Source organism: Maniola hyperantus, chromosome 4 (assembly GCF_902806685.2).
Source record: "Maniola hyperantus chromosome 4, iAphHyp1.2, whole genome shotgun sequence".
Classification (NCBI taxonomy): domain Eukaryota; kingdom Metazoa; phylum Arthropoda; class Insecta; order Lepidoptera; family Nymphalidae; genus Maniola; species Maniola hyperantus.
This window is the reverse complement of record NC_048539.1, coordinates 4,232,746-4,257,666: the sequence shown is the minus strand read 5'-3', so window position 1 is coordinate 4,257,666 and position 24,921 is coordinate 4,232,746. Positions and strand designations below refer to the sequence as shown.

General features: G+C 37.8%; 2 protein-coding genes across 2 annotated transcripts in view; one reads left to right on the top strand and one right to left on the bottom strand.

Moving 5' to 3' along the window:
* The first annotated feature begins 1,807 nt into the window (after positions 1 to 1,807).
* LOC117996891 (circadian clock-controlled protein daywake-like) overlaps positions 1,808 to 24,921 on the top strand; it is a 31,690-nt gene continuing 8,576 nt past the window's right edge. Inside the window, exons 1-4 of the mRNA XM_069509798.1 lie at positions 1,808 to 2,137; positions 10,061 to 10,152; positions 16,647 to 16,795; positions 17,312 to 17,445. Coding sequence (XP_069365899.1) covers positions 2,083 to 2,137; positions 10,061 to 10,152; positions 16,647 to 16,795; positions 17,312 to 17,445 — 430 coding nt within the window. The 5' untranslated portion in view covers positions 1,808 to 2,082. The remainder of the gene's footprint in view (positions 2,138 to 10,060; positions 10,153 to 16,646; positions 16,796 to 17,311; positions 17,446 to 24,921) is intronic.
* Positions 10,616 to 12,784, bottom strand: LOC138404776 (uncharacterized). Its single transcript, XM_069509796.1, has 2 exons — positions 12,647 to 12,784; positions 10,616 to 12,363 (listed from the first exon to the last, which is right to left on the bottom strand). The coding sequence occupies exons 1-2, from the start codon at positions 12,695 to 12,697 to the stop codon at positions 11,257 to 11,259; spliced, it is 1,158 nt and encodes a 385-aa protein (XP_069365897.1). The 5' UTR covers positions 12,698 to 12,784; the 3' UTR covers positions 10,616 to 11,256.

The following is a 24,921-nucleotide window of genomic DNA, read 5'->3' as shown; positions in this document are numbered from 1 at the left end:
CTTAACAATTTAAACAAGTGTAATATACACTTAAATGTTTGTGAAATTATCCATACTAATAATATTATAAATGCGAAAGTGTGTCTGTCTGTCTGTCTGTCTGCTAGCTTTTCACGGCTCAACCGTTCAACCGATTTTGACGAAATTTAGTACAGAGTTAGTTAATATCCCGGGGAAGGACATATGCTACTTTTTATCCCGGAAAATTAAAGAGTTCCCATGGGATTTAAAAAAATCTAAATTCACGCGGACGAAGCCGCGGGCATCAGCTAGTATAGAATATATTACGTTAAGTACTTAGTAGTGATTTATTATTGTTACTAAGTGAAAATCGTCCAATTAGTTTTCAAGATAATCGCAAACATACATACGTCGAATACATTAAATAACCCTTTTTTTTGAAAAGGGTAAAAATTAAGGCAATTTCGTGAATTTTATAGACTATCTCTTAGTTTATTTTCCCATGTTGGAACCTACTTGCCGTTTTCCACGTGAAAGGAAGCGGGCTAGTATTTAGTTAGCGTTTGTTATTCAGCCCTAAGTGTAGGTTATACTCAAGTTAGGTACCTATTACAATTTCAACTTACCTACCTACTTTAAAGTATTTCAACATTTGAATTCAGCGTGTAAGGTTACAAACTGTATCTAATGTAGGTACTTATTTTTTTTATTTTTTTTTATTACCTTTATTATTATTACCTTCAGTGATCTTATGTACCACTACTAGAGGGTAATTATTGTAAGTGATCAACCCATCGCCGGTTTATTATGAGCACAGGTTTCTTCCCAAAATGGGAAGGGTTTGGCCATAATCTACTACGCTCACGGAACAGAATGTTCCGTGACTACGCTGACTGGAGAATCCTCAGGCATATGGAAAGTAGGTAAGACTAAATTAGCCTCCAAAAAAAGCTTGGGGTGCTCAACAGAGCGAAGGACTATTTTGCGCCCGAGCACAGTCTCCTTCTCTATAAAGCACAAGTCCGCCTACATAATATGGAGAACTGCTCTCACTTTTGGGCTGGAGCACCCCAGAACCTTGGACGCCGAACAGGAGTGACGATGCAGGCTATAGGAATTATACGTTTTATAAATTTAATAAGAGGTCTGCTTATTATAAGAATAGATAAATATATGACACGAAAAGGCGACTGACTGACTGTACAGCTCTAACCACTGGACAGATCGGGTTAAAAGGACGTCTTCACTTGTCTTCTCTGTAACTATATTATACTTATGTTAATCTTAATATTATAAAAGGAAATGTGACTGACTGACTGACTGACTGATCTATCAACTCACAAGCTCAACCAGTTGGACGGATCGGGCTGAAATTTGGCATGCAGATAGCTATTATCACGTAGACATCGGCTAAGGAAAGATTTTTAAAAATTCAACTAAGAGTGTAAAATAGGGGTTTAAATTGTGTAGTTCATGCGGACGAAGGTGCGGGCATAAGCTAGTAATTAAAATGTTACCTAGGCCTATTATGAATTTACTAGCTTATGCCCGCGACTTCACCAGCGTGATCTACACAAATTTCGAACCTCTATTTTACCCCTTTAGGGGTTGAATTTTGAAAAATCCTTTCTTAGCAGATGCCTACGTCATACATAATAGCTATCTGCATGCCAAAATTCAGCCTGCTCCGTCTAGTAGTTTGAGCTGTCGTTGATAGATCAGTCAGTCAGTCAGTCAGTCCTTTTCCTTTTATGTACCTATATAGATTTCAGTTTGATGCACTTATCGCTGTCCAAAACTATGTAGCAATAACCGACACGTGAATAATGCAATCACGTGTTTGTGTCAGAATGCATTCAGGATAACAGCTCTCAACTTCCACCTGCAACGATCGGAAAATGCCCTTCCCATCTCTCTCCAACAAAGACGAAAAGACAGGGAAAGCGATAAAACATTGGGCGAATGTACTTACTCCAGAGTACCGAGACATTCACATGTGTCCTTAGTGGAGTTGGTGGTGGAATGAGAAGGCGCAGTGCCGGTCCACACCGCGACTCGGCTGGGCGAAACCACGGCGGTTTCCACGCTAGTGCGTTTGCGAAATAAGTTGTGCAAATCGATATGCTGACCAAGACGTTGATCCTGCTAGCGCTGCAGTGTGTGGCAGCTGAAATACGTAAGTTCCAAATATATGAATTGGCTTTTCATTTTAATTTTTCCAGCAAAGTTGTAAAATGCGGATTTTAAGTGTTTTACCAAAAATAATAAATACTTAGTATAACTATTTATCAATACATTAAAAAAAAGTTGTTCTGCTCTCAAGCAACTTTTCGGTATTATGGGGATTCTTTAACCAGAAAATCTAATAATTTAAATTGACAGAAGTAAAAATTAAAAAGGTTCGACTTTTGATATTCTTAGTTTGTAAGAAGATATGAATGCCGGTAAATTGATACCATTGATATGTACCTTCAAAAGGGCTAAAAATTAAAACCCAGAACAGTAAAGCAAGTTTAAAATAAACGGATGGATAGAAAGGGAAAAGGGTCCATAGCATTTTAAATGTTTTGTATAAAATATGTTTAAATTACTTTAAAACCAATAAAATATGAGAAATGATAATAATAATCTACCTACTTATTATCTAATATTTTAGCGTAATAATATTTGGATATTGATTTTAGAAAAAAATAACTAATTAAATATCCACTTTTCTAATTCAATTATTATAATAAATAAATAAATAAATAAAATCTTTTTATTAAAAGCATCTATGGCTCAATTTGTTAGTAGACAGATTTACTTAAAAACTAATGTTAGTAACTAATAATAAAATTGTGGGAAAAAGACAGTTTTTAATTTTAATTTTATTATTTACATTTACAAATGTGGCCTCACCAACACTTGAACAAAGTGTTCAAGCATTGGTGAGTCCATTTTGCTCGCAAACATGCTCAGGATGCAGTTGGTACTTGAGCGCAGCCTTGTCAGCAGTGATGATGACTTCTTCCGCATTACTGCAAAGAAGTCATCAGTCTGTTCATCTGCGAACATTCCAGACGCTGAACAGAACCGCGGCAAGCCCAACAACATCCTGAACCCATTGTTATTATAATCTAGGTTATTCCCACGACTTCATCCGCGTGGACTACACAACTTTTGAACCCCTATTTTAAGCCCTTAGGGATTGAATTTTCAAAAATCCTTCCTTAGCGGATATTGTAGGTATACGTCGTAAATCTGCATGGTAAATTTCCGCCCGATCCGTCCAGTAGTTTGAGCTGTGCGTTGATAGATCAGTCAGTCACCTTTTCCATTGATATATTTGGAAGATAACATTATTATAAAACTAAATATGTATTGAAATATGTACTTATTTTTTTTAATTAAAAGTAAATTGTTGTTTTCAAAATCTTATTATGTCACCTATTGGGACATGGTGAATCTTAAATTTTATTTATTACAAAAGGTCTTCTACCGATCTCGGTAGCATTTGTAATATTTACTTTAAAGGTTAGCTCATTTGTTTGTTTGTTTTAAAATACCAGATGAGCCCATGACTTCATCCGCATGGAAATGGGTTTTTATAAAAATTTGGGAACTTTTTGATTTTCCGGGGCAAAAAGTAGTCTGTCCATCTGCGGGGTGCAAGCTGTCTCTGTATAAAGTAGATGATGTCCGCGACTTCGTCCATGTCGATTTAGATCTTGTAACAATCCTGTTGGAAGTCTTTGATTTTTCAGGACAAAATTAAGCCTATATCTTGCCGTCCCAGGGTTGTAAGGTAACTCGGTTCCCAAAATCAGTAAAACGGATAGGCCGTGAAAACGTCGTAGACAGACAGACACACTTTCGCTTTTATTATTCTTAAGTATGGATCAGTATTAGAATGGATTTAATTTTCCATCTAATTTTGAAACAGGTTTGTGTTCATTATTAAGTATACGTCTTCGGCGTGGTCTTCGGTTTAAGCTTGCGGAGGTCAGCAAAGTTGACTCTGTCAATAATCTTGCCATTCGACCTGCAATCTCGACCTGTCGCGTATATAGGTATATCTCAAGAATAGCAATCGGCAACTTGATTGTCTATACAGGCAAAAAGGCACTGCCGTAGACCTCTTTGTAGCACTATTACACGATGGAACATTCCAAACAAAAATGTTTGTGGACTGCAACTCGTTTTCGCTTAAGTACAACTTGATGTCCAGTGTCATACAAATTTTGCCAGTTTCGTAGAGCACAATCTTTGTTTGAAATAGCTGAAATAGCAGATGTTCTGCATTTTGACTGCAAACCAAACAACCCAACCGTAAAATTGGTTTTTCGCCAAAACAGAAAAATCTTTATTGATCTAACCGGGAAGCAAAAGTGTAAGTGTAAAAGTCGTAAAGGATCCTCGACACAGTGAAGTGTTTGATTTTTGAACCAAGTCTGATTCACGTTTTTGATGAAGGTGTCTTCAAACCTTCATCAAACAAATCAATTAGTCACCATCATCATCTTAAATATATAAAAGGAAAAGGTGACTGACTGACTGACTGACTGACTGACTGACTGACTGATCTATCAACGCACAGCTCAAACCACGGGACGGATCGGGCTGAAATTTGGCATGCATATAGCTATCATGATAGGCCTCCGCTAAGAAAGGATTTTTGAAAATTCAACCCTTAAGTGGGTAAAATAGGGGTTTGAAATTTGTGTACTCCACGCGGACGAAGTCGCGGGCATAAGCTAGTCATTTATAAATTTACGTGTCATTCAGTAACCTCCACGCCGCAAGCACCGTAATGTTTAGTTGCGCGACTTGATCGCCATAAATTCCTGCAAATAGAAATATACCTACGATGGCACACCCCTCGACGGCTCCCACATAAGTCTTATCTCATAAGAGAGAGAGAGATAAGAGTTCACGTGACAGAAAGAGAGTCGTTTGTTTTTTAGGCCGCTGTGCTGTGCGAGCTGATTGCTCTATTTGGTGCGTCGAGATAAGGAAAGGCTTTCTTTGCGGAGTGTACCTGTAGGCAGTAAGATACAATAAATAAGTATTTTGTGGTAGTTAACTATACGTACACACACACATATTATACGTATTTACCGCACAGTACGAAAACCAGCTTGGATCAAAATTGATATGGACACGATTAAACGACGCACCAAACCATCAAACATAACAAAAATATAAATCATCAAACAAGCTTCGAACCTGTCAAACTCGTAAACGGTTTGACAAACCTGTTAAACCGACGTCGCAGACGCAAACGATCAAAATAACACTTTAGTACCATCGATCTACAATTTAGTACTTATGCAAATTCGTTTTACTCAAACCAAAATCTGCGCGTTTGAATCGAACCGTTTGACTGAAACTACTAAACTGATTTTGATAATTCTATCACTATTAGAAAGCTAATTTATAAAGAAGTAATAAGGCCTTAAATCTAAATATATAAAAGGAAAAAGTGACTGACTGACTGATCTATCAACGCACAGCCCTACTTAAATCGGGTTAATCGGGAATCGGGCTTAAATTTGGCATGCAGATAGCTATTATGACGTAGACATCTGGTTGACATTGGATTTTTGTAAATTCAACCCCTATGGGGGTAAAATTTCGCTGTCCACGCGGAAGAAGTCGCGAGCATAAGCTAGTTATATTTGTACCGCGGACAAAGACGTATAAGTACGAAGATAGTCATTGTCCAGAATTACGGATTCAGCATGGAATTGTATCAAATTCCATGATGAATCCGGCACGTTTCGCTGACTAGGGAGTCCGTAACACGTGTTATTTACTGGTTTGTTACAATAAGTTCTTGATTGCCTCGTTGTTCTAGTGGGTGGGTTAATCAGCAGTGAATCATGATCTATTGGGTTCAAGTATCGGAAGGACATCTATAATAAATTCTAATATTATAAATTATACAAACAGTGCGAAGAGAGAGAGTTTTGTGAGTTTTTGTATTTAAAGGGTCTGGATTCTGGAACCACAATTTGATTTTTTTTACACCATTTCAAAGGTATATAGGTACGGTTAGGTATATACATACATAATATAATGTATTAATCGGCTATGAGCATGCAAACTGTGGAACCAGCTCCCTTCTGCGGTGTTCGCACTAAATTTTAGAACGGCGTTATTAAAAGGGCGGATCAAGCAACTCCTGAAAAGCGGGAAACTGCATTAGCGGTTCCTCTGGTGCTGCAAGTGTTCATGGGCGCATAATCATTTAACATCAAGTGACCTGCCTGCTCGTTTGCTCGCTATATACGTAAAAACATAGTTATTAATATTAAATTCTAATTCTTCATCAACTAGCATCATGCTTTGTAATAAGCTTTTTATGAAGTTTTTATAGCAAGCTGACCTCCCACATTCAGAGGGAATATGCTAGGTCAAAGAAGCTACTAGTTATAATTCATGTCGAAGTAAGTCAAGGTCAATTCAAACTTTAATAACTAAATCAGCGCATCGATTCTAGAAAGCGTAGAGCCAACAATGTTGCGGCATGGCTCAAAATGATTGTAAAACTTGCGGTCGGACGTACCTATCTAATCAATGACTGGCGTACTTGAGCGCTTTTCCTGACCGACAATGCACCGGCACCTGAACACTGAGTGTCTTTTTCAGGTTAAAACGGAAAAATACATATATCTGCCAAGTTACGAACATTTATACTCCGAGCTATGGCTGCAATTGTATCATCGACATCACCTCAAGCAATCGTCGGCCCACTATACTGTGTATATAGGCCTTTTGACTGGAGCAGTGAGCTAGCTAAGTGCAGATTGGCAGACTTCACACACCTTTGAGAACATTATGGAGAAATGTAAACAAGTTTTTAGGACAAATCGTCTGAAAAGAACCAAAAAGTTCTCTGAAACAAGAAACGAGACTGAACTTAGTCTCATTTACAGTCTTCAGTAGAGACGTCTGCCTACGTGACTCCCTAGCCAAATTTTCAATAGGCCTCTTTCTGAGATCCCTATTCCAAAGCCATACGTACCCGATATTATACTGCGAATATCGCGGTCGTTAGCCTATACGAGATTAGTATGGTTCTTAAGCAACTCAAGGACAACACGGCACCAGGAATCACAGCAGAAATCCTGAAAGCGGATACGAAGTCTTGGAATAGTGTGTGTTGCCAGTGATGATAATAATATATGGATCCGAAACATGGTCGCTAACTATGGGCCTCATAAGAAAGCTCAGAGTCACTCAGTGGGCGATGGAGAGAGCTATGCTTGGAGTTTCTCTACGTGATCAAATCAGAAATGTGGAGATCCGTAGGAGAACTAGAGTAACCGACATAGCTCAACGGGTTGCGAAGCTGAAGTGGCAATGGGCATGGCACACAGTTCGTAAAACCGATAGACGTTGGGGTCCCAAGGTGCTGGAATGGCGAATGGCTGGAAGACGCAGCGTTGGAAGACGACGACATTAGACGAGTCGCAGGGAGCCGCTGGATTCAGGCGTCGCATGACGATGGCGTGTGGAAGTCCCTACAAGAGACCTATGTCCAGCAGTAGACATCTATCTGATGATGATGATGAAATGCTAACGCAAGGAGCTGCTGGGTTCAGGCGGCGCGGCGCAGGACTGTAGCGTGTGGAAGTCCCTAGAAACCTATTCTACCTAATTTGATGTCTATCAGTTGATGATAAACGACGATAAAAAATAGAAGTGCAAGTGAAGAAAAAAGTATTGGTACATAACACTCTAGGTTAGGTAGATTAATTTTGTTATCACTGAAGGCAGTAGACCAATATTTTGTGGTTAGTGTGAGTTAAGAAAACTATTAATATTAGATTTATAAACAAGCCATTACTTACTTTATATGCAATCATTTTGTGTTTGCGCAGAATAATAATTATACTACGATTTTAAGCACTGTTTTGTAAGATGAATAAAAAAATTCTTGAATGAAAAGGTTACATTAGAAAAATGTTATTATGATGCGTAATTTAGTTCGCTCCATTACGATGAAACATTTTAGGCCAATGACCAACCTTGATAGTTTAAGCCATTTGCTATCTCTAAGCAAGGTCAATCATCTGTGTCCAATCTAATCTTTGCCTTTGTAGGAATTTAAAAAGATCACATGCGTTACGAAATTATCGTTGAATGTAAATCTTAACTTTGACGAGTTTATAATAGTTTATTGCATTATCATATTGAGATCTTATGTGTTTAAACATATAGGAAACAATTTAAAGTTAATTTAGAACTTTAGATTATTTACATGCGTCATTTGTTAAGAACAGTGTTTATATAACACGTATGTACAATACGTTGAACTAGATACTACTATGATGTTACATTGAGCCAGTGACACTAATGATGATCATTTCAACTACATATAAAGTTAAGCGAAACACATATATAGGTACAAAAACATATAACACGACGTTACAAATAAAGTGCGTAAACCAGCGGGGCGATTGTCTAAAACCTGCATCAATCATTATTACAATCTCAATTGTTCTGATTGGCTGAATTTGTGCGATTCTTGTTGCAACAATGAGCAACAATGCATTGCGGCCAATAGTGAGCGAGCATTAACCAATCAGAGATGATTGCGATCGTGACATTGTAGCTGTCAAACAACCGCAGTAGGGCCACAGTAGTATTCGTGCTTAACTACGAGTAAAATGCGATTCAGAGACTCGCTAGCGGTAATATTTTCAATACTTATTTGGCCAAATAAAAATTGGTATGTACTTATGTGCCTGGATATAAAATTTTATTTAGTATTAGAGAATCTATAATGTAATAACTTTTTTGTAAATAGCTGATATATTCATTTATAATATATCATCGAATGCATTCCAATTTACTATTTCTGTCAATTTTTATATTACATCATAAAAAACATCAGGTCATTATACCTATTTAGGCTTTATTTAGTAAAATATATATTTTATTAGTTATTCGTCAAATAAATCCTTAAAATAGGAGAATAGTAATTTGAAAACCGGATGTTTAAATCATCAGTATCAATCTTTTTTCTTTTTAATATTGTTAATGATGATGGAAAATGAATTTTATATTAAAGACTAAATTTTAGTGCTATTCTACAAAATAATATGCTCAAGACTGACCTCTAAAGTGCTATATTTATGCTACATTTATAAATAACTAATAAATCAACTTACAGGAATATAATACGTTGCTTCCTTAAGGCTATTGATATCAAATGTTATTCAATCCTCGTTTTACCGTGTACAATTGTAAATCCAAGCTAATTGCTAACCAATGCTAAAAGATCAATTCATACTAATGTCACGTAGAAAATTTAATTGTAAACTATTAAATCTAGTTGGTACTAATAGCAAAACAAACTTTATTTTGCTCCTACCTAGCGACCCGCCGCCCGGCGTGACTTTACACACGGGTACAATATTCCAATGAAGAAAATGAGAAGTGCATTGAGATTTTCATACAAAAATACAGAAATTCAGAAATTGGGATTTCTGACTTTTCTGGTGGATTTCCTAAAAATATCTTTTATACAAACCTTGTCCTAACAAACACAACAAAAAAAATCAGCCAAATTGCCCTTTTCAAGTGATGATCTTTTATACGTGCAGCAATTGATTTATATTTAAATAGATTTTAAATAAGTATGAAGTCTGAATATTAAAGAAATAAAAATTTGGTCAGAAGCGTAATTATAATCCTCAGTCCTCATCAGCTCCTCAATTAAAGTTTGTTCTGCCGACTTCAGCTGATCGGTATGACCCTTCTCCCTCTCACTCCTGTGCCGTCACCCTATAGCACTGCTCTGTCTAGACGTCTCCATTGCAGACTATATTATGTATATGGTTAAAAAGTAGATGTATAGTCCGCGACAGGTCAAGATGCCAATCGGATTATAAGGGGAGGGACGCCTCGCGTACCCGCACGGCACCCGTACTCACACGCACTGGGTTAGCGCGGGGGCTGTGCGGGTTTGCAGGGCGTTTCCTCCCCGATTGCCATCTCGACCTGTCCGTACTATAGTTAGTAGTCGTAACTTGTAATAGCAGTTTCCATCAATATTAATTTATTTAAGTAGAAGAAGATAGTTTTAACAATACAATTTTTTCTTTTTCAGCTCCTTACATCAAAGTGTGCCAACGAAATGATCCAAACGTAGACAAATGCATCATTAATTCAGTGGAGGAGTTGCGACCGAAAATGAAAGAGGTAGGTACTTAAACTACTTACATACCTATGTCTTTTTATCTTGAACTCACAGTCCATAATAGTAGATTATTCAACATGGGGGGGTAATGTAATGTCTTACGTCACGGGCGCTGGGATAAAGCCCAAGCGTAACGAGTGATTTTAGAGTAAGTCCCGAGCGTAGCGAGTGTGTCGCATCTAGAATCCTGAGTGAAGCGCGGGGTTTAGGGGCACCCAAGACTAAGACAGTATTACCCTCAAGTTCAATACTCTAGTTTTCACACCTCGCAAGACAATATAATCAAAATCTTCGTATGCTTAAATAGGTACCTACCTATCTTACGGAAGCAAATCGTTAGGTAGGTAGGTACTCGATATTTTTATATGTAAAAAAATTTGGTGATTGGAAAAAATTTTCAACGTCGTGATATTAGTTTTTTTTAATGAATACTTATAATACAAGTACAAAAAAAAAACAAAATAAAAAAGATTCAACGTCGTGATATATTAGTTTTTTTTAATGAAAATAATACAATAAAACTTAAACCTAGCCTTATCTAATTAATATTAGTTATAATAGTTTCACTCGACATTTTTATTTCAAATTAAAAAAAAAGTTTTTTGAGTATTGCTGGCCATATTTTGTTCTGTAGTTAGCTTTTCAGGCTCTGCTTCTGTGGTCGCTCGTTGTTCGGGCGCTGGTTGTTCGGGCACTGGTTCTTTTAGGAGCGGATTTTTTTAAAATTCAGCTACAAGTTAGTCCTTTCATTGCAATCTCACCTGGTGGTAATTGACAATGCAAAGTGAGGTCTAAGATGGAAGCGGCCTAATCTGGAAGGGGTATGGTAGTTTTTTTTATTAAACCCACACCCCTTTGTTTTCCATTACGCTTGGCAGCACGACTGTGCCGGTAGGGTGGTAGCTTGCCACGGCCGAAGCCTCCCACCAGACCAGACCAGAAATTTAGAAATTATAAAATTCTAAATCACTGCCAGGAATCGAACCCGGGACCTCCCACTAATAAGACCACAGCGCTTACCACTGCGCCAGGGAGGTCGTCGATTCTTTGGGTAGGTTGTTGAGGCGCCGGGTTTGCGGGCGCTGGGGTTTCAGGTATTTGTTGTGCTAGTCTCGATCGGGTGCTGGTTTAGGTGCTTTTGTAGCGGCGGCGTCTGGACTGGGTTGCACTGGGGCAGGCGGTTGAGACGGAGCAGGTTCCTGTGGTGTCGATAGTGGAGGAACTGGCTCAGGTTTCTGCGGCGGCGGTGGTGGAGCGGGTTTATCGTTACTAGTAGCAGTAGCAGTTGCGTTAGAAGTGGACGTCGTATCATTTTCCACATAGATATTTTGCTTAGCTGGATTATCACCCTTAGATCCATCGTCACTTATAGCGGTAATTACAGTAGAATTTGACGAAGAAGTCGATGATGCCACTGCAGTGCTCGTCCCGTTGTCTGCTTTAGCCACGGCTTTACTGGAACTAGTTGTTGTAGATTTGTCTACCACAACAACTTGGTTTGCTGGCTCACCGGTGTCTGGACTGGGTTGGACTGGGGCAGGCTGTTGTGGTGGTTGAGATGGAGTAGGTTCCTGTGGTGTCACTGGTGGAGGAACTGGCTCAGGTTTCTGCGGCGGTGGTGGTGGAGGTGAATCTGGTTTCTGTGGCGGTGAAGATGGAGCAGGTTTATCGTTACTAGTAGGAGTAGCAGCTGCATTTTCCACATTGATGTTTTGCTTCGCTGGTTTATCACCATTAGACCCATCGTCACCTATAGCAATTACTTTAGAAATGGATGTAGAAGTCGATAACGCCCCTGCAATGGTCGTCCCGTAGTCTACTTTAGCCACAGCTTTACTGGAACTATTTGCTGTAGATTTGTCTTTCACAACGACTACGGTATCATTATTTTTATCGGGTTTCGTGTCATTTTTCGGTGGTTTGTTTGGCTTGTTATTCAAGACTATGTCTATTATAATGTTAGTTTTTGTTCCTCGTGCCACGTTTCCAGAAGGAGCAACCGGTTTACAGCAGTTGCATCTTGGACATCTTGATCTTTGGCAATGGCAACATTGCCCCCTATTGCCCGACTGAACGTAGGGATATGGCACGAATTTCACTGGATCAACTTGATTAGGACACTCGATCGTTACATTGCAGGTTCGGTTAGGTAACACTTGTATCACAGTGCTTCCTGATTTGCAGTTGCACATGCCAGCTAGCGTTAATTCATCCTGAAAGACATCTAATTTTTTAAATAGAAATATAAAAACCAAAATTATTTAATTTGGCTATCTACCAATTTGTATTTTTATATCTTATTAATGTAAAAAACTAACGAGAGGATATTGCGACTTTTGGACAAAATCTCTAAACTAAACGACCGAATTAGCCACGATATCTTAAGATTTAAATCTGCAATTCAGCTGCTAAAATATTGTTAAGTAATAATATTACTTATGTATTGCATTAGCAAATTAGTTCATTAAAACTGACTTTGAAATACATGAATCTTACCAGCCAGACTAACCCGAGTGTGACAAGAATAACCACGGTATGCAGCCCCATCGTTAGTTCAAAAACTCCGAAGTAAATATTTTTCTAGCCTTATATACTAAGGATAAGACAACAGAGTTCTTTGTTCATTTGACCTGATTCACGCTCTCACATTTTATCATTGTAGTAAAAAGCACGTATTTTTTTTATATTGACTGCAACTACTTACGATATTTCATGTCATGTGTAAACCTACCTAAATAAGTGAATAAGATGTGTCAAAGTTTTAAAATTATTATTTTATAAAGTAAATTATTATTTAATTTTGATATTTGAGGCATTTTTAGGGTTCCGTACCTCAAAAGGAAAAACGGAAACGTTATAGGATCACTACGTTGTCTGTCTGTCTGTCTATCGATCTATCTATAAGGGTTTCGTTTTTCCTTTTGAGGTACTAAAGCTCGTGATTTCGATTAAAACGGTAGGTACAATTAGTACAGAAAAGTTTAAAGAGATTTCATTCAATTTTCTGCTTCTCTTGTACAACAAAGCGACCCTATACGGGTTCCGTTTTTCCTTTTGAGGCACGGAACCCTAAAAATGGTCATGTGAGACCCCGTTTTGCGCTCAGGTTATTCTAGGTATGAAGTTAGCTAACCCTTCAGTTACATATATGAATTTAAGTAGGTAACTGCTTCGCGTGTTGTAGCAAGCATTATTCATAATATAACACTTGCAACACTGATTATTCTAATGAATCAAATTTTTGGCGTAATTTGGCGTAATCGGATATCCTATTAAGTGCAATATCTTGAATTACTACTAATGATAACTGTCCTTGAAACTGCAGCTATTAGCAGATAAAGTTGTTTTTACGTAATTGCCTTACGATAGGTATCAATGAGGTATCAATGCATATAATGATAATTAGGGTTCCGTATCCGAATGTCAAAAAACGGAACCCTTGTAGATTCGTCATGTCTGTCTGTCTGTCTGGATGTGTGACACAGCCACTTTTTCCGAAACTATAAGAGCTATACTGTTGATTTTTACACAAAAATAGAAAAAAACATTAAATTTTGGGGTTGAGGTTTCTAATATCATTTTTTTCTAAACTGAATAGTTTGCGCGACAGACACTTCCAAAGTGGTAAAAGGTGTCCCCCCCCTGTAACTTCTAAAATAAGAGAATGATAAAACTAAAAAAAATATATGATTATACATTACCATGCAAACTTCCACCGAAAATTAGTTTGAACGAGATGTAGTAAGCAGTTTTTGATTTATCGTGCAAAATGTCGATAAAAGTGCGCGAGTCTGATTCGCACTTGGCCGGTTTTTTAGGGTTCCGTACCTCAAAAGGAAAAACGGAAGCCTTATAGGATCACTTTGTTGTCTGTCTGTCAAGAAACCTACAGGGTACTTCCCGTTGACCTAGAATCATGAAATTTGGCAGGTAGGTACATCTTATAGCTAACATTTGGGGAAAAATCTGAAAACCGTGAATTTAGGGTTAAATCACACAAAAATAATTAAATTGTGGTCATGAACTATTAGTATTTTCAACTTTCGAAGTGAGATAACTATTTCAAGTGGGGTATCATGTGAAAGGTCTTCACCTGTACATTCTAAAACAGATTTTTATTTATTTTTATGCATCATATATTTGAATTATCGTGCAAAATGTCGAAAAAATACGACTGTAGTACGGAACCCTCATTGCGCGAGCCTGACTCGCACTTGGCCGGTTTTTTTTTAGTTGTTACAGTTCGTTGTTCTCTACATAATCGGCTACTGCTGCACATTTTGTTTTGATTGTTTTACTAATGTTAAAAAAGTCGGTCAAGTGCGAATCGGGCACCGAACCATCGTGCAAGTCCAATTTATGCCATATTCGACGTGATTTTTTTCTACCATCACGGCGGTTTCGCACTCATCCGATCCGAGTCCGTGAAAATACGTTCCTTTTTGTTTTGTATGGGAGCTTATGACATAATAAATGTCGTAGATAAACTCCGGTATTCTCACGGATGACGGATAGAACTGCGATGACGGAGTGCAGTGCGTAATCGCCGTAAATCACCATTATACAGTGGCTGTGAGTGGAAGCTTTAATTCTATTACCATCTAGCCTGTGGGTTTATATTTCAGTAATGTATAGATTCCCATCGCATGAGCGTTAAAATCCCATACTCGACATTATTGTAATTTTAAAATTACAATAATGTTTTTTTTTATATGAAAATATTACAATAAAACTTAAAGCTAGCCTTATCTAATTACTATATAAATCATGCCCGCGTGGAATGGTGCCAAGAATACTGTCTGCATTTCCGCGCCTGACAGCCAGGCTGATCCGTTGCGCAAAAAATGAGCCAGCCCTTCAGATGAGGCTATTAATCGCGGTGAAATGTCTCGTAAATTTTTTTTTGCACTAAGACTTCATGGCCCCAGGGTCTCCTCGGTGAACGGCACAAAAATTAAACTCTCTATAAGAGAGGCATACTTGCGCCGCTTGCCGTTTTCAGCTGTTTCTGCTGCGGCTCCCGGTCTTGATGCTGTCTTCCTGATATGACACGGGGCCAATAATGTCGAGTATGGAAGTCTCTTTGAAAGACGGCAAAATGCGCGAAATGAGTAGGACTAAGTTAGGAAAAGTCGTATTGTGACTTTTCCTTTAGTAAAACCATATTTTAAGATCGCTCATATTATGTACAACAAAGGTCACGTAAATATAAATAAAATCGTATTTTCGATTACGTTCACACGCGGGCAAAACGTAAAAAATGCTTTTGAAGCCAATTCGAAAGTATGTCAATTGTCACTCCATTTCATAATCCACAAGTAGGTATGTCATGACAAACAAACATAAACATTCCACAGATTCGTACTTTGCATCTGTTAAATTGATTAATTAAATGTGATTAAATTAAATATGCTAATCCTATTATTTGGATAATTAATTTTGCTGCAACTTCACGCGTTTTGTCTGATAGCATGCGAGATACTACTCCTAAAATATAATAGTAAATCCAATACAAACTCATTGCTGCCACAGAATTCAAGGCTTCATCACCTTTTTAGCGTTGAATTAATCAATCAATTATATTTATTATACAACGCATCGGCTTATATTTTTTTCTTGCTCATTAATAGGTACAAAAGTTTAAGTGGGTTCTTAAGAGGTATAATTGATTGCCATATTAATCCGGCCCTCCCTTATATATTATAATTCTAAAAATATATAGTATCAGAAATGTATGATAGGTATTTCACCTATCATAGATTTCTGATAATATACATTTTTGCTAATGTTGTATTTCTGCCCTAGCACAAAACTTGTTATGATATTTGCGGATATCACAATTGTTTTTATCATTATAAGTAAATCATCATCATCGTCAATCGATAGACATCCGATAGTTCTAAATATTGCGCAGCAGAAATGGCTGAAACCTGCATAAGTGGCTCAAGTATGCCTCTCTTATTGAGAGTTACATTTTTGTTCCATTTGCCGTGGAGACCCTGCTGGGGCCATGGAGTCTTTAATGTTAAAAAATTCTTACGAGACGTGCTGGCTCATATGATCATGCAAAGGATCAGCCTGGCTGGCCAGGGCGGAAATGCAGCCAGTATTTTTGGCACCATTCTAGAATAGAGCTAGCTTAAAGTCTTACTAGATGATCCCCGCGACTTCGTTGCCATTTAGGTTTTTAAAATTCCGTGGAAACTATGATTTTCTGGGAAAAAGTAGCCTATGTCCGTCTCAGGATGCAAGCTAAATATAAATGACCTCTGCAACTTTGTCTACGTGATTCCTTGAGAACTCTTGGATTTCCGGAACAAAAAGTACCTAATCTATGTTCGTCCTCGATGTAGGCTAATTTACACCTCAAAATCGGTTAAACTAAAGGGCCGTGAAGACGTAGTAGACACACTTTCACATATATAGGTAATACTTTTAGCACTTAGTATGGATATGGAATTTGAATTTTAAAAAATATTCGTTTGCTTAATTCCAGGGCATCCCTGAGCTAGACGTGCCGAGCATTGAGCCGCTGAGCCTAGGGCAGATCGCACTGGCCCGCGGTCCTCAAGGCGCGAAGCTCACTGCATTTGTGAACGACGTCAAAGTGCGGGGACCCAGCAACTTCATAATTGAAGAACTAAAGTAAGTATAAATCCTACACTGCACCGCACTAATGGTGCCTACCTAAGTACCTACCTATACGAGTATATACGATAGAGTAACCGACATAGCTCAACGGGTTGCGAAGCTGAAGTGGCAATGGGCAGGGCACGTAGTTCGTACAACCGATAGACGTTGGGGTACCAAGGTGCTGGAATGGCGACCTCGCACCGGAAGACGCAGCGTTGGAAGACCCCCCACTAGGTGGACGGACGACATCAGACGAGTCGCAGGGAGCCGCTGGATTCAGGCGGCGCAAGACCGTGGCGTGTGGAAGTCCCTACATGAGACCTATGTCCAGCAGTGGACGTCTATTGGTTGATGATGATGATGATGATGATGAAGTATACGAGCGGTCTCAACACCTTTTTAACCCATATGGCATGGTAGAGTAGGTACTTAGGTATTATTAATTTTATGGATCTTGAATTTATATCCTTGTTCTGATCTAAAACTCGATGAAGTATTTTGTAGCACAGAGTATGATTAACATTCCAGGTCAGACCTGGACAAGAACCGGTTCGACTTCAAGCTGCTCCTGCCTCGGCTGGACTTCGCCGGCAAGTACAAGATGGATATACAGGTGCTGCTTCTCCGGCTGCAGGGACGAGGGAACATCACAGGATCCTTCAGTTAGTATGACTTTTTTCGTAGGAGGGGAAATCCTCATATAAATTGACTAGCTGATGCCCGCGAATTCGTTCGCGTAGATTTAGGTTTTCGAAAATCCCGTGGGAACTCGTTGATTTTCCAGGATAAAATGTAGCCTATGTTACTCTCCAGGTCTTTGACTATACCCATACAAAAAATCACGTCAATCCGTTGCACCGTTGCGACGTGATTGAAGGACAAACCAACAAACCAACAAACAAACACACTTCCGCATTTATAATAAGGGTACTGATTTTCCGGGATAAAATGTAGCTTATATCCGTCTCCATGATGCAAGCTAGCTGTGCACCAAGTAGAAGATGCCCGCAATTTCATCGCCATGGATTTAGGCAGGTTCATAAATCCCGTGGGAACTTTTTGATTTTCCGGGACAAAAGTATAACCTATGTCGTTCTCCGAAATGCAAGCTCTCTACTAGATTTCGTCAAACTCGGTTTAACGGATAGGCCGTAAAAACCTAGCAGACAAACAGATACAGTTTCGCAATGGATAATGAGGCGGTGATAGCCTAATGTTTAAGACTTCAGTCTCCTATTCAAGAGGCCGGGGGTTCTATCCCGGGCATCTTTTTTGTTTTTGTCTGGTGGGAGGCTTTTGCCGTGGCTAGTTACCACCCTACCGGCAAAGTAGTGCCGCCAAGCGATTTAGCGTTCCGGAACGATGCCGTGTAGAAATCAAAGGGTTATGGGTTTAATAATAACTTCCATACCCCTTCCATGTTAGCCCGCATCCATCTTAGATTGCATCATCACTTACCACCAGGTGAGATTGCAGTCGAGGGCTAACTTGTATCTAAAAAACCTACCTAACACGACTAACTTTTTGGAGTTACGTATTAATTTAATATCACGCTTTAACGGTGAAGGAAACCACCGTGACGAAACCGTGATGTCTGAGACTGAAAGTTTTCCTCAAAGGTGTGTGAAGTCTGCCAATCTGCACTGGGTCAGCGTGGCAGACTATGGCCTAAGCCCTTGTCATTCTAAGAGGAGACCCGTAATCAGTAGTGGGCCGGTGATGGGTTCACTATGATGATGATAAAGGATAATATATTTTTTTGGTACGAAAATTATATCGAAAGGTTACAACAGTTTAGGAAATTGAATAATACTTAACAGGTACAAAGTACACGAGGGCCTTTTAACCTACTTGCGTTCGTAACTCGTAACTCGTTACAGCAAAAACTCGCCTTAGACACTGCGTAACGTTAGCCGATTAACACACATTTTGTCATCGGTGCTGTAAACTATTGTTGTTGTTATTTATGCGGCTATCACTTAGTTTATTCTAATTTATGCAATGATGATGTCCGCAATTTGGTCCGCGTGGATATAGATTCTTAAATCCCGCGGGGACACTTATTTTGATAAAAGGTAAGTAGCCTATGTATTAAATCAGGGTTAAACTAACTCTATTCCAAATTTCAGCCTAATCCATTCAGCAGTTTTTGTATAAAATAGAAACAAATATTACTTTATTTGATAACGGCTGAGAGTTCTGCATAATGTTCCTAATCAGACTATGTAGCAGACTAGTGGTCTAAGGCCTTCTCATACTGATAGGAGACCCGTGCTTAGTAGTGGGCCAGCGATGGGTCGATCATGATGATAGGATAACTCGTGTGTCTGTCTGTTCGTCACAGTAAATCTACAGGACTGATTACTTATGTTATAATTTATGGATTGCTATGATTTTTCTCTTACAGAGGACTACGCGTGCAACGTCACAATGCGTGGGCACAAAGATAAGAGAGGAGATGATGAGTACCTTACCTTTGACCCAATGAAGGTAAGACTGCGCGTGGGAGAGTCCTCCATATACCTCACTAACCTCTTCGATGGCGATCCAGTTCTAGGGCCAGCTACCAACAGGGTCATCAATGAAAACTCTCAAGTGTTTCTTCAAGAAATCACTCCTGTTCTAGAGAGAAGTCTCGCAGATCTCTTCACGGAGATGGCAAATAAAATTACGTCGAAGTTTACATATAAAGAACTGTTCCCTTGATTGACACGTAGCTTGGGATCACACTAGAGACTATTTGTCAGATGAAAGAATAGTATACCATTGGTAGTGTACCAATAACATGTTCGCTTCAGAGGCTCACTTCTTTGCCTCGTAGGCTCGTTTGATTTGAGACCTCCTTCACGAGCTTTTGGCAAGATGCTTTACAAAAACAATGTAGGCGTTGGACAGACAGGTCAGCAGTCCTAGTGATAAGATTTCGTTCCGCGCCCAATGCTATAAAATCATGAATGACCGGTATAGGTATGGTAAAATGGAGGTTGATTTTTCTATCATCGTAACAAAAGTTTCAAGTGTGACACTGGGCAAGTGTTTTAGCATTAGGGGTATAGTGATACGTGATGTGATATTTGAAAATAATGAACTCGATTTGGATTTCCCTTTTATTTCCCAGATCTAAATGTATCTAAGTGCTCTTTTTCGGTGGTGTTTAGTTTTAAATCTGTCAAATAAAAACGCTTTACAAAACTCTGTTAAAACGACATTTAATAAAATTTATGATTAGGTGTACTTAATTATTAGATAGGTATTATTAATTCGTGGGAGCCATGACATACGTATTTGTTGTAGAAATAAGTTTCATTATGTATTCTTCAAGGAATGTCATTTCATATAGAAATATGCCTTCATAATAAAATCGTTCATTGTTAAAATCCGGTAAGTAATAATTATAAATTAATTAGATTTTTAAACTTTAGTATATAACGCAGTAGTACAATAACACTAGGCTAATTCATTGGATTCCAAACCAAAATCGAGTTTTCCAAGCTGTCAGACCAAACATTGGCCAAACACTGGCCATATGATAAAAATAAAAGCCATTGCTGGTCACCAAGTAAAGGCCAAACAGGTTAAACTGGCTTCAAAAAAAACATAGTTGGAATAGCCAATCTAGTGCGTAGTAGGTACCTACATAGGCATAGAGATATAGTAGGGCTTATTAAATAGCTTGTACGTACTTATTTAGGGTTTTATATGAATTAGCTTTTGGTATTAAAGTCTCAGTTTTTGCAAATGCGAGGCTCTTTTGTAACTTTTCATGTTAACGTTGACTGTACGTAAGGCCCGGTTTCGACATGAGCGGAGCGGAGAGGAGATGTATTTAATCGACTAATTAGATTTTTAAAAGATAACGTGTTTTTTAAAGACGTCTAATAAGAATCTGATTGGTCGACTGAACACATCTCTCCACTCCGCTTACGTGGAAACTGGATCTGAATCGGTCAAATTGTGTGTAGATTAACTTACCTACAGGAAAACGTCGTGATTTGACTTTGACACCTCTATACAATTTTAGCCGATTTACACAGTTAATTTTAACTTTAAAAGTAATAATACAGTCTGGTTATAAAAACTAAAAACATAAACAAAATTATACTTTCAATAGCAAATTTTTATTGTTGTAATAAGTAGGTATAAGTAATACAATAATACTAGCTCATCTGGTACTTCATTGAATAATTCTTACGTGACAAAATAATGTAAATAGAGAAAATGTAACATTTAAGTACTAAGAATAACTTTGCTTTTAATATTTCCGTTAGTATACGACAATTTAATAAATAAATAAAATCCAGAATGGCTGATTTTCTCAATCGTTTTTGCACATGACATGCATTAATTGCAATAAAAAATTACTAGCATTTTCATGCTAAGGAAATTGTTAGTCTAGAGTGTTTTGATTTTGGGCTTAAAATGCGCTTTTATAAGATTCAACCTACGTGTCAAAATTTTGTAGTTTATTATGTTTGTAATTAAGTTGAGATTTTTAAAATTAACAGCTTTAAAATAAATTATAGACTAGATAAATATTACACTTTTATGTACTTATTTTAAACTATTTTAATCGAACACCCGTTATATTTCGATGCATATACCAGCACTGTATTGTTAGTATAATGCCTGTCCACTGAAGTGAAGCGTGGCAAAGCGTTCAGCAGACCAATCACATCACTGATAGATGACGTGAAAAATGATCACGTCATTTCTGAAAGGTCTTATCAGTTCACTGAGCACATCTCCACCTAGATCCGCTTTTGTTGACAGTCACTTCTGGTTACTGTTAGGGCGTGTTTCCACTAAAACGGAGCGCAGCGGAAACATGTTTTCGACCAATAAGCCTATTGAGAGTTGATATAATAAAAGTATCACGTTATCTGACAATAAACTGATTGGTCTATGGACACGTCTCCGCTCTACTCCACTTCAGTGAAAGAGCACCCTTAACCTATGATTTTTTTAAAAATATTTTGAACATTCTACATAACATCTATTTTCTCGCACAATTGACGGAAACGTTTAAGTGCGGAGACCAACGAACATCTATTTTACGATACTATTAACAAACAAGCTCATTTCACACTACGGGATATAAATTATATTATAATCCGGTCAATAGACATTCAAGGTTACAATAATTCGCATAGGCCTAAAAATTGGTACGAATGTTGGGAACACCAATCGATCGATCGATAGGGACTTATAACAATTTATTTATATTGGTGTTCCCAAGTCCCAACATTCGTACCAATTTTTAGCTCTATGCGAATTATTGTAACCTTAAATGTCTATTCTGACCGGACAATAATACAATTTATATCCCGTAGTGAGAAGTGAGCTTTATATTCATAATCTAAGGTTCATTTTGTTCGTTGCCTGGTGAAGATTGCTCTGAGCAATAAGGCCGTCTTTGCATACAACTGTTTTTAGTTTCTTTATTTTTGTCTTGTTTATTTCATGTTTGTGTGCAATAAAGTTTTTCTATCTATCTATCTTATTTGTTTTGTAATATTTTTTTACTGATCTAAAATGTCTACTTTATATCAGGTATAGTGTTTTTAATTAATTATAACTAGTTTGCACCAATAAAGATTTATACAACAAACTATATCTAGTATTTTAAGAGTTTTAATTTTACCTAATTATTCACTTTAGATAGATAGTATAATCCATAAATGCGAAAGTGTGTCTGTCTGTATGTCTGTCTGTCTGCTAGTTTTTCACGGCCCATCCGTTCAACCGATTTTGATAAAATTTGATACACAGATAGCTTGCATCCCGGGGAAGGACATAGGCTACTCTATATCCCGGAAAATCAAAGAGTTCCCACGGGATTTTCAAAAACCTAAATCCACGCGGCCGTAGTTGCGGCCATCATCTAGTATATATTATAATTAAAGCACACTATCGCAGCTATAATAACGAATAATAAAAATTAAAAATGGCCGCCATGTATGTAAATAAAAAAAATATACATAATCTTGTATGATGGTACGGAACATGCGCGAGTCCAACTCGCACTTGACCGGTTTTTAACCATAATATGCTTGCGTTTGACTGCAACCACACCAAACAGGTTTTTTTGTTAATTCCAATACAAGTTAGCCCTTGACTGCAATCTATAAATTGATTGGTAGATGGATGATAAGGTAGAGCGCGCCTGCTTAGAAGGTGCCTATTCACTCTTCGGTTAAGAAACTTATGTCCAATAGTCATATCAAACGATCGATGTTGGTACCTCTATTATTATGTGATTATTATCATGTCCCGTAAGCTAAATTTCCCGTAGCCGAAAAATCTAAATCATGGCGCCTAATGCTAAGGAAATGGCAATCATTGTATTAAAGCCTTTGCGAAGGAATAATTTTTCATTACATATATTATTGATTTTATAAAGTATAGTCAAACCGGCCGGCAAAGGGCTAATAGCAATAAAACTTTTCTAACAATAGTGTTTTATATTTTGAACAGTCGTAAGTCCTAATACGTGGGAGTGAAATTCAACCTAAGGGGCTACTCGTTATAAAGTTAAAGATCTATTATATTTTCCGCAAACAATGGATTCTTTACCCGTGCATATGGTTGTCAAATAAATGTATATTTTAATTTTTAAATAGCCACTATCATAAGCTGTGATCAAAAGTAATCTATCACTTTACTTATATCGAAACATCAGACTCAATAGTGCGCAAACTGAGTCCCTGGGAAAAAGTTCCCCGGATGGGTTCGAAACTAGTCGGGCTAACGCCGACTAAGCACGTGAGTAAAGCCGGGTGTGAGATATGTATAATGGAAATCACTCCCGATAGTTTAAACGCTAAAACAATTTATTACTGTAGGTACCATAACACCACTGTGTATACAAAGTATCTCAGTACTCAATTGGATAAACAATACTCGAAGCTATGTAACGTATATATATACTTACAGATTAATTATTATTAGGCAGAATTACAGAAACATTAATTTTTATACTTAACATTTAAGTATAAGATTTTAGACTTTCGATGAAAATAATACTAGTAACTCGTAAGTGCAATGTGATTTTGAAGTAGGTATACGAGTAGGTATCAATTTTATTCTGCAAAACCGAATGAGTTTTGTAGTTCACTATTTTATCGGTGCCATACCTTGACCGGAGTTTAGTAGTTACGTTACGTTTAGTAGTTAGTAAACGGTATGTTTACTTATTTAATGCATATTTGCACCCTGCAAAGACTGCATGTTAGATGGCCACATGGTTTTTGCGAAATTGCTGTAGGTATACCTGTAGTACGTAAAACAAATATACCTATAGCGTGATACGTGCGTATCAGCGGCGTGCAGCTCATAGAGACATACAAGCGTTGCTTACCCTAGAAATAGTTACCAGAATTGAAATATTTCAATGATCGTTATTCTTTAGCCAGTAAATAGGTACTCCACCACGTGCACGCCACTGCCTATAATAACAATGTCATCCAACTTCTTCGCGTCACCCTCTTTAGGTGTATCTACCGTCAGTCCATCGTGCTGGAGGGCGTCCCACGCATAAAGCTTTCTGATTCCAACGACCATCCCTCCTAAGACAAGCGTGGTTTATACACAGTACTGTTGTGGATCTTTTCATCAAAGAGTATGTAATCACTCCATTTTACTCTTCATTTCAGATCCTTTGAACTTATCCTATCTTAATATATCTACCAACTCATCACTAAAAAAATCTATGAAAAGTATGCTCCTAAAAAGCATATTGGTAAGTACCTATACAATTAAAGATTATGTAAATAATAAAAAAAGCGTGGATTTGATAATAATATAATAATATTATAGTAAATTCAATAATGCTGAATCATGCTGGTTTTTCTCGGTAGGAAAGACATTCCGAACCAGTTTAGTGGTAGAAACTTTTGACGATTCAAAATCGTTCTTGCCCTGGACTTTGAAATCAAAATTTAGAGAAAAGCGAAAATTAAATTTAAATAATGCTAGGGCAAACACCATCGAATGGCAAACACGGAATTTATTTTTATCGCTACAGTAAAATGATACGGTTGGGTAATGCAATTGAGCGGTCAGTAGTACGATCTTTATGTAACGGCACGGAACTACGAGATACTTTTTGTTTTTATATTATGTCGCTTGTTGAGATAAGC

Coding starts and splice junctions, on each gene's coding strand:
- LOC138404776 (XM_069509796.1), bottom strand. CDS start 12,697: ATGGGGCTGCATACCGTGGTTATTCTTGTCACACTCGGGTTAGTCTGG. Junction 12,364..12,646: donor CACTCGGGTTAGTCTGGCTG/GTAAGATTCATG, acceptor GATGTCTTTCAG/GATGAATTAACGCTAGCTGG.